The 15,947-nt window shown below is 34.3% G+C and overlaps 1 protein-coding gene across 2 annotated transcripts; it reads left to right on the top strand.

Annotated features, from left to right (window-relative positions):
• Positions 1-1,286: 1,286 nt before the first annotated feature.
• On the top strand, positions 1,287-15,947 carry LOC111638451 (DNA polymerase epsilon subunit 4-like). Of its 2 annotated transcripts, none has more exons than XM_023384167.1 (4): positions 1,287-1,562; positions 5,759-5,843; positions 8,464-8,505; positions 14,040-15,947. In XM_023384167.1, the coding sequence occupies exons 1-3, from the start codon at positions 1,385-1,387 to the stop codon at positions 8,483-8,485; spliced, it is 285 nt and encodes a 94-aa protein (XP_023239935.1). In that variant the 5' UTR covers positions 1,287-1,384; the 3' UTR covers positions 8,486-8,505; positions 14,040-15,947. The 2 variants fall into 2 exon arrangements, with proteins under 2 accessions (XP_023239935.1, XP_023239934.1); XM_023384166.1 differs by having other exon boundaries at positions 1,345-1,558; positions 14,040-15,585.

The raw sequence follows: 15,947 nt of genomic DNA on the forward strand, positions 1-15,947 counted from the left end.
CGGTAGCGACACTGCGGGCACATTTGTTTTATTTGCGAGTAGATCATGTCACAACATGCATTATTTGTTCATTGTTACATCAAATTGCGTTACTAATTATTACTAAAAAATATCACTGTATCACTTTATATGAAAACTGTTCGCCTAGATCGGACGGCAGACCTTTACAAGTGGTGGTCAGCAAACGCAAAACAGTATCCAAGCCTGACAGAATTCGCTAAGATTTATCTATCGTCTCCCAGCAGTAGTGTATATAGTGAGAGGCTATTTTCAGAAGCAGGTATAGTTTATGAGGAAAAGCACAATCGTTTGTTATCAACAAATGCTGAAAAAATTGCTTTCATTCATCACAACTTACCACTGATAGATTTTATGTATTAAATGTAATAATTTATGATTAAAATAAATACGTTTTTGAGTAATATGTGCGGGTTTTTTTCATGATTTGGTATTCGGTATTCGGCCGAATACCGAATATTAAAAAAAGTAGCCGAATAGGCCGAATACCGAATAGTAGCCGAATATTCGTGGCATCTCTAGTATCAATGTCCCTCTTGTACGAGTCGCCATACCAAATTTCGTATCTTAATCTTTACCCCATTCCGAGATACAGTATTAAGCTGAATAGACGCCGACACACACGCATACGGGCATATTTTTTTTGGTCAATTTTTTGAGTATTTTGGACTCGAGAGGTCTCAAAATGTAGACATTTGCAAAAAAGCTCGGAGGTTCAAATTTAACACGATTCCTTTACTTTCCCTTGTTACGTATACATAACAGCCGGAAACGTAAAAGTAAAAAATAACAGAATTAACGGCTTTAAGTTTTAAAATTTTTTAAAGGTCAACGCGACGTAAGGTTGGGAGTCGGGAGTCGATAAATTTTCCGACTCCGACACTCCATCCTTGTTTATAAATATACGGCATTTACTGATTATTCGACAGAACAATAAAATTGATGATATACAGGTAGCGGCGCACTCGGAGGGGGACCCTCCGGAGGGGCCCCGGCAAAGTAAAAGAGAAAAATACTAGCAAATTCTCCAAAAATATTTTCCTAATTAATATTATGTGGTGTCCTCTATTTCTACATTTAGCGGTGGCATAAGGTGAGAATTTTATCGAATTGGCATTACAAACTTTCCATCCGTCGACTCGGCTCCCCCAAGATTAAATATCGAGTGCGCCACCGGGCGCATTTACCTTAACTATCTGACGCCACATAATAACTCATAATAATCGTTTTGTTTAGAATATCCTCACATAAAATCCGTTTACCGAAAATAAAATTTCCGATTTCGAGGTGGCAATTGTCCGGGTAGCCTGGAGGGCATGGAACGCGAGAGAAAGTCGGAGTTGGCAACACGACTGCGGAAAAGAAAATGGCGGCAAATTTGGAGGATTCGGGCGACGGGGCCGAGATCGACGAGCGAACCGACGACAAGCCCGACAAACTGACGAGAATTCCTCTGTCCAGAGTCAAGACTCTGATGAAGTTGGATCCGGACGTCACCCTTGCCAGTCAAGAAGCCGTTCTGCTGGTGGCCAAGGCCACGGTCGGTAACGTTCCGAGTTTGAATGCGTAGAATTTCCTTCGCAGATAAATAAAAGCACATTTATATTACGACGCTTCGTATAAAAATAAATTTTTTGCCCTGAGCTATTTCCTAAATAACGTGGATGTACCGGTAGCCGATACTCGAAGGCTACGAAGTTTGAAATTTATTTACTGCAAAATTGCTTAAAATGCAAAACTTACCCGCGATGTTTCGCAGCATTACCAATGCGAATTTACCTGCGAGAACTTCGGTTGCGTTAAGTTACGGATACGTTATTATTTTTATGTATTCTGTTGACGAATTGCATTTTGTGTGATGGTGCGTCGGTACTTAAAGTTTAATGCGCCCGTGCCCGACGGCGGGTAAGATTGCCTGCGAATGGCGCCGTCGGAACCTTGACGGAGCTACGGAGCGTACCCGCGTGAGCGGAAAGGTCGAAAGTACCGCATTTCCCGATGCGACCCTCGGCCGAACGTGGCCTCCCGAAATCTGCGTACTCCGGGCGCCGTCGCATCGGAGAGTATCGGGTATACGGGGAGTCGCGCCGTCTGCTCCGCTAAATCCGTCGTGTGCTTAATGGGCGCGGTCGAGTTACGGGTGCCGCCATCGGTGTCTATAACGGATAATAAATGCGTTAACTTGTACCGGCAGAAAACTGTTTTTACCTTGAACCGGTACAACTGCCCGTTATTTCTGCTCTGTCTCGTTCCGGCTCTTCGTCGTTTGAGCCTTGGCACCCGCCTGGGGCGAGCTCCCGCACCTCTAAAGAATACGACATCGAGTGCTTTGCCGACGGTCTGGCGGGCTACTCGAAGCCGGCGCGGTCGTCCCGGCTAAATGGTTAGATGCTGTAGTCTCGGCGGAGCGTGCTGCCGATTTCGGGGACTACGTCTCGCCGGGGATCGCGTTTACGGGTGCCGTTCCTTTCGCTTTTTTGCTCCCGAGGGCGTGCTCTGTGGCTGTTAATGTCGCGACGATGTCGTTGGCGTCTGTTATCGTACCCGACGGCAAAGCCAAAGCCGTGTCGAGCTAATAGAACCTCGTGGAAATGTTATTTTTGTACAAAAATTCGACAATTGAAAAAATGAAAATAATAGAAATATTTTATAAAAGATATTTTATGCTGTGCCTATTTTTCCGCTTTGGTTCTATTAAATGTACTCGTTCGTGAGCGGATGCGGGCGATGTCTGTCCAACAAGCATTTTTTATTTGTGGAAGACCCTGTTCGTAAGGAATGACTGATCTGTTTTCTGAACGTTGTTCTTCTGCCTAAGTTAAAATTGTGGTGGGACTGTTTTTTTTTTTTTTGCACTAGACATTCTTTTGTCTGCTTATAAAAAGAAAGTGGTTCCTAAGAGTGTGTCAGACGTTTGGCCGTGTCGTCCTCGTTGAATTTTACTAGGACGTGGTTCGATTGTGTCGTATTGTGACATAATTGATGCGGAGACAGAAAAAAAGAATCTAGAAACAAAGCAATTGCCATTGATTGTTGAACTGCAATTTGAAAAAATTGTAGACCTATAAATTTCCATGGTCGTCTTTATGTCTTTTCTTAATCTCGAGAATGGAGTTAGATAGATGAAAGATGAGACTGAATATGGAAACCTTAGGGATAACAATTAACTAATATGAACTTCCGGTTTTGACTGGAAGTCACGTTATTTCAATTCCAAAATTTTTCCCTAAATGAGTTAGATGACTGGCATGACTCTATTATTAAGGAAAAGTATGGTGTACGGGGACAAGACACTACAGTACTACCATATTTACTCACATATAAGACGATCTTGCATATAGGACAACGTGTGACTTTAAAGATCAAAATAAAGAAAATTAGTTTTAATAATATAGAAAGAAAATTATTTGTATGTTTGTACATATTATTATTGCATATATATTGTAATTTTATGTCTATGAGATCGCACACTAGAAAGTTCAAATTTAAAAAGGTTCCGAAACAAATTTCATTGTATACAAATTGGAATCATTCTGATACAACAAGAAAAAGATGATAAAGAAAATTAGATTTATTAATACAATTCTAATTTTGTTTCATTTAATCACAAATAAAATATCAAATGCACGCAAGTGCACACATTGTCATGCAAAAATTACTGGCATTTTAAACTTTTAGGAAAAATCTTGTAAAATCTACAACATAATTTGTTCATGTAAAGCTGGACAATCAGGAACCTTTTTTGCCAATTCTTAACAGTCAAAACAACGCTCCGTCGATTACACTCACAAATTTCTCCAAATTCTGATTTCCGAATAATCATCTGTTTTCACATGGGAATGAATTAAAACTTATATCGGGCTCCAGTGTAATTTTGGAATTCAATTCAAAAGCTTTGCTTTTCCTATTGCTATTCATCCTCACTCCTGACAATACACAAGAATGATTCAAACAGCCCAGATAAAATACTTTTGTTTTTAAACACCAGAAGATGAGAATCTGATAAAAAATGCAAATACACAGTTTACGAAAATTATTGCAAAAGCGCAAAGAATCCTTCAATTGTGCATATAGGACCACCTAGGTTTTTGAAGCAGTGAAAAATGAATAAAAACTTTGTCTTATATGTGAGTAAATATGGTAATTTGAGGTGAAGAGTCCAACATTGTGACGATGGACTGATGGGAAATAAATAATTACTTGTTCGATCTAGTGTTTTGTTTTTTGTTCCTATTTTTTGTTAGGTGCACACAAAGCAGTTTTTTTTATTCTTGACCCCTAGGCCAAAATTGCATTAGATGCGCTCAGTTGCATCAAAGAGATACTTTAATACCTCTGTATATCGAAAACGAAGTCGTGGATTTCTATCTTTTATACTAAAATGGACCCTGATTACATTTTTGAATTCCTCATTGCAATTAATGGAAAATGGCAAAGTTTAATCAAAATTGATCAAACAGATTTTGAGAATTAACACAATTCTGTAAGCCACATAAAACAGGCATTGCTAAAGCTCTGCCTCAAATATTTTTGAAGTCTTTATTCTTCTATTAGAAACAAAATGAAAACAATTGTTTGGCAGATGTTTTAATAATCGCTGCCTGATCCCAGTAACGCAGTGCATCAACCTCAGAGATGCTGAAAGTTTATCAACAGTCTGGAAGTCCTTTTATGATAACATACAATTGAGGCAGATGTTTTGGTTTCGTAAGGTGTGGTAAGGCATGCCAAGCAAAATTAAGTGTCGTTGGCTACTGTATACATAGATATTAAGTAAGACGATGCTTTTGGTACATGCCCATGTTGTGAAGAAAATTCTTGTCGAGGTAATTTGATATTGATGTAAATGGATTCTGGTACTAAAACTTTGTCTGTGCAGCCGAAGAGTTAAGTGGCAAAATTTTTAACATTTTAAATTTAGTGTCCTTTGGCTATTAGTATATGAATTTAAATTATTAAAAAGATATGTCTATATTTTTGAGTAATGTATTCAAACACACTTGATTTGGTAAATTTTGCAATTTTTGTGTAAGCTATACGATATAATATAGTAAACTTTGCAATACCAGATGGTAAATTCAGATGGTAACAGATTAGCAAATTCATTTGCTTAGTACTGACACTTTATTCAGGTACTAGGCAAATGAAAAAAATGATTCTATTGCATGAATTAAAATAATAAATAATAAAACCATTAAATATGTAGTTAAATAATGTTAAAACGGCATATTTGTAGCATTTATGTATAAAAAAAATATATTTTTTTCATTCGATCAGCAGTAGCACGAGTGTTAATACCTTAGATACCTTAGCTTACTTCTTAAAAAAGATACCTAATATGTTGCATGTGCTACACTTCATAATTGTAAATATCCACATTTTTGTTATTTTGTATTATCAAACAAGACAATGTTGCAATTTCATAAAACGTCTATAGATGTTGGGATTTTAATTTCTTTATTTAGGATGTTGAAGTTTTAGAGAGACCTAAGATTTTAAATTATGGTCAGCCACTTACTACTTTTAGATCAAATTAAGTTACTAGTTATCAATTAATTAAGGATCATATGGCAATAGCCATTTTCAATAAGTTGTAGCATTAAAATGACCATAAAACATATGACTTAATTTGGTTGGTTGTGTTTGGATTTTGATACATTTCTATATATTTCAAATAATAACTGACCAGTATTGTCTAGACATATAAAATTTTAAATAGGTTTTTTTCTTTCTTTTACAGGAACTTTTTGTGCAGTCATTAGCAAAAGAAGCATATACTTTCACTCAGCAAGCAAAGAAAAAAACATTACAGAAGAAAGACATAGGTTTGAAATATTTAAATCTTTTTATAGTTGTTTTTTTAAAATCAAATTTCTCAGATCTCACTTTTGCACGATTAAAAAACTAGTCTTAAAAATTATCAATGCATGACCCCACAGTAAAGTTCTGATCCTGTTCTCGTTGTGAGTCCTTGCTAAGATGCCCATATTAAAAGTAATTTGTTATTTTTATTTGGACTTTGTATTAGAATTTTGTCAGTTAAGAAATATCTAAGGAAAAAGTCATCAGTCTTTGCTTTGGCTTTATGACAGGAAATTTAATATATTCTACATATAACAATGACTATACAAATGCTATATGAAGCTAATGGTCATAGCTTCAAAACTGAAGCAATCTGAATCAGAAGCCCTTGGTAGGCATATTATGCACTTTTTCAATTGTATAGTTGAGAACTTGCTCCAGACACATTGCCATTTTATGAAGGAGGTAATTCTAAGAAATACAATAAAAATTTATAAGATATGTCAGACAGTGCCGGCCCGTGGCAAGTTTTAGGATGGAGCGAGATCCTATTATGGCGCCCCCCTTGGTTGCTCCTAATTTATACCCTTTAATTTTCTTTACCACTGAGGCGTCCGATAGGACTTAGCGCCTGGAGCGGCTGCTCCGTTCGCCCTATGGTAGGGCCGGCTCTGATGTCAGATGTGGAACCACCGAGCACCAGAAAAAAATCTGGTTGTTCAAGGACCGTGTTGATGCCCAGAGTGGTATAAAAAAAAACAAATTATTGAAAACCTAAATGTCTCTGTCAGAACGGAGCCTGCAAACTTGGGTTATCAAAGATGATCTACAATTAGATCAAAATCAATAATCTAAAAAATCATACCAAAAAGGCAGACATCAAAGTACTCTGTGGATTGGGAGCAACAGCAAAATAGAACTGTAGAAAAATTTACCAAAATACTTGGTCAGAAATACAGTTTGTTTGATGATAGATGGCAAAACATATGTGCTTATCAATTGGGATCAAATTCTTCGAATGGAATACTATCATTGTAAGAACAAATCTGATGTTCCTGACCAAAATTGCTTTAAACCAGGGATTCCCAACCCTTTTCATGTATTGACTCCTTTTAAGACATATTGACTCCATATTGACAATTTTTGGTTGCTTTTCTTCTGTATGAAGAACATGTTAAAATTGAATGTGAAAAATCCAATTTTATTTTAAACTGTGACAGAAGGCAGGGGTTGTACTTCATAGTGTGAAAATCACCAAAGTGGAGATAAAAACTCCAGTCCATTTATTTTGAGATTTGGCATGAAATTGAATCACAAAGTGCACTTCCAAAAAAACAGCAGAATGTCAAGCTGCAATGGGAGTCTCATGCACCACACTTCTAGTAATGTTATGAGTCACACTTCAAATTTAGATAGGAAAGCAGGAAGTGATGTTAAGAACCAAACAATTATGAAGCATAAGACTAGTGTCAAAATTTCAAAGCAATTGGTTAAGAACTTTTGGAGATTTAAGATTTTGAACAACAGCTATTTTATTCTTTTCCTTTATAAACAGCAATGCATTTCAGATTAAACTTTTTTAATTCCTCCTCGGGCTATAAATTCACAAAGGAATGCATAAACAAACTTACAGATATATTAATTACAAAATATAAGATACAAAACACTAACCTTCCAACAAATTAGTCATACAACTTGTTTTCTCTCCCAGTTTGCATTTACAATATAGTTGAGAAGTATTTCATACCATACAGGATTAATCTCCAATCTGTGATTTAAATTAAGTCAATTTTTACATTGTATTATTGCAATATGCTCTTTAAACCGTAGCAAATATACATCTTTTTCTCTTTATAGTATTTTAATATTACCTGTATTAATTTCACAATTATTGTCTTCACAATGAGGGAAGCATGGGGACTGATGATATTTTAATTGAATGGCTGCTTCATGTTCCTTCAGTCCCACCCTTAATATTTGTTTAGTTTGTCCTATATAATTTACTACAAGAACAATTTAACTTATACAGTACACAACACCTGAAAAATTTATACTGTATTTTGCAATTTAATTTACATTAAAATCCACTTTATTCTTTAACTTTGCAGACAATACTATGTCATTTAGTAATTTTACTATGTAAAAAAATTTTTATATTTTTTGAATATACCCTGTATATAAGGAATGGATATGTATTTATCATTCTGTTTTTTAAATTTAATCTTAAATCTATTTTCTTTATAAGTTTTAATCCATTTTGCCAATAATCTATTTGGATAGCCATTTAGTATAAATTTCTTAATTAACTATTGTTGTTGTTTTAATCTATCTTTTAACATTGTTCTCTTGCCAATTTTTGATAAAGCTGTAATAAAATTATTTATTCATGTTTCTAAGTCTATATTCGGGGGATCTTGAATAGTCTGGTTATGCATTACGTCAAATTTGATTGTGTACAATACGTATTGTATTGATTGATTATAAATTTTACAAAGAAAATTATTAGTTAATTAAAGATTTAAAATTAATCAAAAAATACTTAATTCACAAATGCTGTTTAATATTAAATACATATAAGTTATTATGTTACCTGAAATATTGATGTGGTTTATAGAATTTTTAATTTTGCAATTTCCTTTTCAGAATCTTCAGTTGGTGTAATTGATGCATTTGTGTTTTTAGAAGGTAAATTTGATTTTTGGAAAATATTTGAGATAATTTGTGAATAATTTATCTGATTCATAAAAATTTCAATTAAATTTAATTGGATGCAATTTTTTCCCTTTAAGAAAATACTTGCTTAATGTATAAAGTATTAGTTTAACATAAAATTAATGATGATATAAATAATCTTAAAATATTCTGCAATTACGTATTACGATACTTTTCATTAAGATCTTTGACTTTTTAGTTAATTATTCATGCATTGAGAATCATCAAAGATTTTCAAATAATAATCATCATTTATAAATCAACATGCTCCAAGAAAACCTTTAACGTGCAGCTTAATTTTGCTACCAACTAACGTTTTTGGACAGCTTCACTGACCTTCTTCGGGTTCGAAAACAAAAACAAAAAAACTTCATTTGAGATGAATGTTCTTTTTCTTAACGGAAACTTCTAGAATGTGTATCTTTTAATTCAAATCATCGTAGATTCGAATTGCGTCGGCTTGTTCTTTAAATTTGCAAATTCGCCACTTTCCGTGCCGATGCTAGTTTACGTGATTCCCGAAAATTTATGGCTTGCCCGTTTTTGTTGTATTTATTAATATACCATGCTTCTGTATATTTTAGATGCTGTATGTTTGAAACTTTTTGTATAAGTTCTGCTTTATCCCAGTCAACCGAAACCTCTGCTGGTTCTGCGATCACGTAATTTGCTAATGCCGTGACCGATTGTTCATACCTAATATCCCCTTTATGCTCTTTCAACCTTTTGTTAATCAATCTTTTTGTGGCCCCTATATAATGAAGCTCCTTTTGGCACCTTTTATCTTGTAACGGTATTCTGTATACCCCTGGAACCAGTTTTTTTGTCTATGGGTGCTTTATCATTTCATAGCATTTGAAAAATCATGGAGTTCCTCTTACAGACTATTTTCTTATTACTTGCTATACCTATTTTCTTGTATATGCTGGTTAGTGGCACCCTGTACTCCATTTCGGTGAACTCTTCCTCTTTCTTCTTATCCCTGCATACAATGCCGTCTTTTGCGCTTTCTGTATTAATGAATCTTCTATGTATAAATCTTCCTGAGCATGTTGATTTATGATAGTAAGTGCAGTTTGAGTTTTAGAAGTTATAACCATCATTTATAATTTATGGAATTTAAAATCTTCTTACGTGAATACTGGAAAGCATATAAATTAACACTCCTAAACCTTAAACGTCCAGTAGTAAACAATTTAATAGCAAACAAACGTTTTCGACCGTACTTTCGGTCTTCATCAGGTTTAAAACCAGTGAGATTTGAACCAGTGAAAGCGTAGAACAACGATTATGAAGTTATTTTGAAAAATGGAACAGCACAAATGGATTTTAAAAGAATACAGTTATACATGTGCATTGCCATGGTGACGGAATGGCAATCCATATGCCATTCCGTACCAAAAGACAACATAACCAGTGCTGGATTTATCTCATTTTGCAATTTTCAAGTTGATTATGACATGTTTGATACATTTACAACACAGTGACACATGCACTTAAATTTATGAAGATATTTAATATTCTCATGTTCACTATTATCATTTATTTTTAAGGCGTAATATAATTTTGTTATCACTCTGTATGGAGTAGGTTTTGCCACGCCATGGAAAGGCCGATAAAATTTGAACATCGACCGTCGAATTAGAACAATTTCAATCTTATCTCGTGACGGATTAAGCGAATTGAACGATTCAAACTTTACGAAGTTCGGATTTATTCAAACATCGTGTCTTCGTTTTTTGCTGTTCGATCCAGCTGTTCTCCTGATGAAGAACCCAGAAGGGGTTATGAAAACGTTTGGTTGTTGAATGAACAATTGGATACGCATCGGTTACAGGTTCTCTAAGTCAGATTTAATGTATTTTATGAAGATAATATTAGTGTCAGCAAGGCATGCTTTACTTCATCAACAACTGAAGCTTTAATGAAACTAAAATAAACATGTTAAACAACTTTGTAGAGGGCTTTCCCTGTTTCTTTTTGTATTGATCAAATCCTAAAAGTAGAATTTTCCAGAAGCAGATGATATGATACTGGGCATGCATAGTCTCTACTTTGAATATATTTTGCATTTTTATTTATAATTCTTATAAGGATTTTGCAATTTTATAGTAAAGGGTAGCAGATTGCAAGTTGTCAGTTTGAGTATTATTGACAACTTAGTCTACTATATTATTATTGACTCTCCCTCCAAGTTGACTCTGCCATAAAACAGCATGCCAATGCATTGTTTGATGTTATCCAAAAACAAAATGTAGTGTTTATATGCACTGTAATCAACATAGGTACATTTTCAAACAAGTGACTACATACAGGCGAAAAAAAGTGCCTAGCAGCTTGCAACTTTGGTAGTACAGTTTAGTAATTATTGAAAATATAATTGTACCAGTATCTGTTGCACCTGCAAAACTATTGTTTTCTAAGTTAAAAACTAATCGAGAACTACCTTCACTCATCAGTGCGTCAGGAGATACTTGCTTCACTTTTAGCCTTGTCCATTGAAAGATATACTTCAGAACTGGAATTTTCTCTGCAATTGATGTTTTCAGCATGGCTAAAAGTGGAGAACAATTTTGTAAGCAAATTTCTGCACACTTGTTGAATTTTGCAATTCATTGTAAAACTATTATAAACATATTTATTACTTTATTGTGTGTTTCTATATTAAAAATGTTCATATTATTATAGACCTAATAAATCTCTTCTCCTGCATCACTCTTTTAATGGGATTTCAAAAGTAAATTTTACCTAGAATTATCGCTGTTTTTGGATGATGTCGAACGTTGATTGATGTGTTGTGTGTGGTGGAGTTGACTTCGAGGATGGTGCAGTCTTCACTTTTCTCACGTGATGAAACCAATGAAATGCCCACCTTATTTTGCTGTTACAGCAGAGTTTGTACTTTATATGTGAGCCATTGCCCGACCCTTTTGTTGGTAAAACACCCTTACGATAGGTTTCAAAGTAAAGTTACTCATTGCTCTCATTCTTCTGTCAGGATGACACGAGAGAATGGAGACTTAAGGAGGCAGTGGTTACAGACACAGAAACATATACACAAATGTACAATTATAATTGTGTTGATTTTTAAGGAAAAATTATTACAAGTAGTCGAAACTGATGCTTGAAATGTGGTAGTCCAGGTGGGAGATAATGTGAGAATATAGATTTTTGATCTTGTTTGGGTGACTTTCGGGGCTCTCGATTGGTTGTTTGGATGACACTGGATGGTCTGGTCGGGTCGACAGATGTCTGTGAGGTACGACTATCCAATATTGACACGATTCTCAGCAACGACGACCTTGGAAATTCTCGGTGGCAGCAACTCACTCGAGATTCTCAGTGGCTATGAACATTCTGTACAATGGTAGTGACTCACACTTGTCCTTGGATGTCAGTTCTCTTTATACAATTTGGACTCAAAATCTGTGATTTGGATTGGTCAAAATTCAACTCTTCCTTTTGCATTCATTGGCTCCTGCTGTTGCTAGTGGCCAATGAATGCAAAAGGAAGAGTTGAATTTTGCACAGGCATCTCCCTTATTACCAAGATGTGCTATCACTTCCTCCAACATTCACTTACAAACCCCTGGGGTGATGGGGAGGGAGGTTTTTCTCACTTCAGTTGGGACATCTGGACCAATTATCTAATTATCGTGTAAAGTGTTTTCCTCATCTTTTGTATATTTAAGCTGGAAATTGCCTGTTTTATGAATCTTGACTTTTTCATCAATCATTTTCCCAGCTTAATGGTGTCATGGTGAGAGATTACTCTCACCATGACACCATCTCCCACTCTGAGTTTGACAAATACATTAACTTTTACAACTGTTTTTGAAGATTGCAAAAAAGGAAAGACAAACATGTAAACAAGTGAAAGGGTTTTGGATCTTGCATGTACAACTGATGTGTTTGTGACAAAACTTTTCAAATTGAAAACTTGCCAATGCAAATAAATTACCCTGTATCTATCTATATGTATGTGTGTATATTTAAAGCAAATTGTTGGGTTGGTTGTTTTTGGACGTGTGAAAACTAATGACCAGGGGTCCAATCAGGTTACACCTACATGTGGGCGTGAGATTCAAGGACATCTTTGTTCGGGTTGGTCGAGCAGTAGGTGACCGGAGTCCAGTCCAGACCAATTATAACCACCAAACTTTTACAAGGTAGCTTCAAAGTTTCCAGAAATATGTTGGGTTAGTCAATTAAAGTCAATGAAAAAGAGAACCTGTAATTCATGTCTTAGTTAAACATGTCAGAAATAGAGAAACGTGTTCAAACAAATCCATACTCTCTGCAAAGATGATGATAGTTACCATTCACCGAAGATCGTGTTAGTGAGACGACATAAAATGGAGTCTTGTGAAAATGTCTGTGGAAGAACAACTTGTGAATATCAAATTTTGTGTGTTATTGGAAAAAAACCTGAGACCTTGAAGATGCTTCAGGATGTCTGTTGAATGTTCCACAAAGCATTCTCAAGTTTATGACTGGCAAAAATACTTTTGTGAGGGATGAGTGTGTATCACTGTTGATTTGCAAAATGGTTGTCGTCAACATTGACGTCCGAGGAGAAAGTGTCCGTTGTATGCGAAATTGTGAGGTCGGACAGCCAGCAGTTAATTGAGCAGATTGTCAAGACAGTAGGAATTTCAGTTGGAAGTTGTCATTCCATCCTGCACGATCAATTGAACATACACCAAGTTTGCCAACACGTGGTGCCACAAATGCTCAAGGCAGACCTCATGCAATTTTTACCTGTTTACCCAGTTGGAAGAGGATATAAGGGATGTCACTTCAAGAATGCAGACGAGATTATACAGAGCGCAACATCTGCATTGCAGGCGCTGTCGCAAGACAGCTTCCAATAATGTTTTCGGCAGCTATACCAGCATTGGTAAAAGCATGTGGTTACCAAAGGACACATTGCTTGATTTATCAATTGTAGTTATTACTCAAACTTTTGAGTAATAAATCAATTCTGGAAACTTTTTGAAACTATCTTGCATATTAGACTGAAAAGGAATAAATAGATTACAGGTCTAACTTCAGAAGATACTAACACAAATTTTTTTCCTATATTAATTGCATGAATTAAATTTCAAATGAAATCAATAAATTATGCAAATTGTCCATAATAAGTGTAAAATAGTTGTTGTTTGTACACAAATTTGAAAATGCCAATATTTATTTACAAGCATGAGTATAATTAAAATTCCACACTACCAAACACTGGAGTAAAGTTAATTACGTACCTAAAATCATGTTACCGGTGTGAAATTAACATCAAAAAACAAAAAATTAGATTTCCACAAACGTTTTTGTTCCTTCCGCATGGTTCTTCTTCAGGCGGCAATGAAATTCCATTAAAAAAGAAAGAACGTTATTCGAAATTCGAATATGTTTACCCGATGATGTCTTATTCACACCAGTAACAGGCTTTGAGGTACATAATTATAATTAAAATTTGGAAATATTAATATTTGATTTTCTATTTTTTATAGGTGTTTTGGATTGAAATTGCAACTCCAAAGTCAGAAAATTCAACCTTCGGCCGGAAGAGCAAACTCTTTTGGCAGATTGGCATTTTAAAAAGTGCGTACTACGTGTAAAGTTAATATTACGTGTTGTGAAGTTATAATCGGTCGATAATAGTAAATGTAATAAAAGATCAGAGAGAATTGTTTTAAGTTCATGTTTGAAATTTTGTTTAATATGCATTTGTATATTTTTACTCTATTTTTATAGTTTTCTTTGTATGTGTAGTTTAGTAAAATTGTGTACACTTCATAAAAAACATGAATGTGTTATTTATTCTAAAAGATCATATCTATTTTGTATTACGTATAAATATTTACATTTGAATTACAATGTATTAATTTTTGCTGTATAATTTTGCAAAGAGTGATGAAAGTAAATGCACTATGCAATTTTCCTTATTAAAGTGAACCTAGAAAAAAATGCACCATTTAGAAGGATGGAGAACCTTTGGATAAAAATGAAATTATCTGTAGTTTATGGCAAGGAACCTTGCAAAAGTGTAAGAGTTTTTCTTGCATTAAGTGAAACCAAATGAATGTCAAACTGGGAAACTTATTTGATTAGTTGCAAATATATTGAAATTATTATAATACGGATGACACTAATAATTGAGATTTTATTTTGAATCTCCGAAAGTTACACCAAAACAGTTGCAACTTAACGTAAATTAAGTCATTGCTATCCATGGGCCAGACAAGTAAATTACCAAATCATATTTTATGATGCCGTAATCATTAGTTTTCCACGAGTGACATCTGCACAGTTAGCGAGTCTTAGAAATTTCAGGAAAAACAAAAAGTTGACCAGATTTGCTCGGTGAGGAACTCTACATAAAAATGTAGTTTTTGTTTTCTTATTTGGCATTGTTTGCCGAATTTCGTTGTAGAAAACTCATCTTTATATAAATAAGGTTTTCATTAATGCACTAGGTAATTATTTGAAATAATGAGTTTTAGCATGCTCTTATTAAACTGTGATTTATATAAAATCTTTGTTTCACTGCAATACTAGTACAGAATAATTTTGGTTTTAAAAAGACAAAAGTCAGAAAAGAATGACGACAATAATGTAAATAATAAAGCTAGAATTGTGAGCAAGGAGATTTTATGCAAATAACACCAGAAACAATAAAACATTTTATCATCATTGGATAATAATGACACCAACTTAATTATTTCTGATTTCATTCTTAACACAAACATGAAGTTTTTAAAATTAGTCAATTCAACTCATAATTCAAATATAGGAAAGTATTTTGATTTTACTAAAATATCATTTGTACATATTATCATTATAATTTTATATAAATAGATAAAATTTAGTTTTTTAGTTAGTATCTGCAACAGTATGTAGTTATATTTAATGACAAGCTTGATTGAAGTTAAGTCAAACTTGATGTATATATTAGCAAATTAAAACCATCTATTAAAATATCTCATTTCAAAACCAATCATTTTGCATGTTGTTTGTTTTTTTTTTTTGATGTGCCGCGTCCGTGTAGTATTGGTCGACATAAGTAGACCTAGGTGGCGAGACTTTGCCTCTGATAGCTTTTTTTTTTGTGTGAATATGGGAAAATTTAAGGCAAACAGGAAGGGAGCAAGGTATCAATTGTCAGATAGTAATAAGTAAGGAAGTGACAAAAAGAGACAAGTAAGTAATATGCCATTCAAGAAAAGAACATTAGGAGATTACAGTATAATGACAGTGTGCATCCCCTATAAAGATTATCCATTAAGAAATTAATTTTGGGAATTTAACATCAAACTGAAACACAAGAAACAATGAATTGTTTTTGTCAAGAAAGGTTTTAGAACAGCTGCTATTGAAAATTCTCATATGTTAAGTAACAATTAGTACAACCGATTAGC

Source organism: Centruroides sculpturatus, unplaced genomic scaffold (assembly GCF_000671375.1).
Source record: "Centruroides sculpturatus isolate CEXI.00-Female unplaced genomic scaffold, Cexi_2.0 scaffold1252, whole genome shotgun sequence".
In the NCBI taxonomy this organism is placed as follows: domain Eukaryota; kingdom Metazoa; phylum Arthropoda; class Arachnida; order Scorpiones; family Buthidae; genus Centruroides; species Centruroides sculpturatus.

Bases quoted from the DNA above. Each gene is read 5' to 3' on its own strand.
- LOC111638451 (XM_023384166.1), top strand. From the start codon at position 1,385: ATGGCGGCAAATTTGGAGGATTCGGGCGACGGGGCCGAGATCGACGAG. The intron at 1,559-5,758 runs GTCGGTAACGTT...TTTCTTTTACAG, and splicing joins TGCTGGTGGCCAAGGCCACG to GAACTTTTTGTGCAGTCATT. The intron at 5,844-8,463 runs GTTTGAAATATT...TTTCCTTTTCAG, and splicing joins ATTACAGAAGAAAGACATAG to AATCTTCAGTTGGTGTAATT.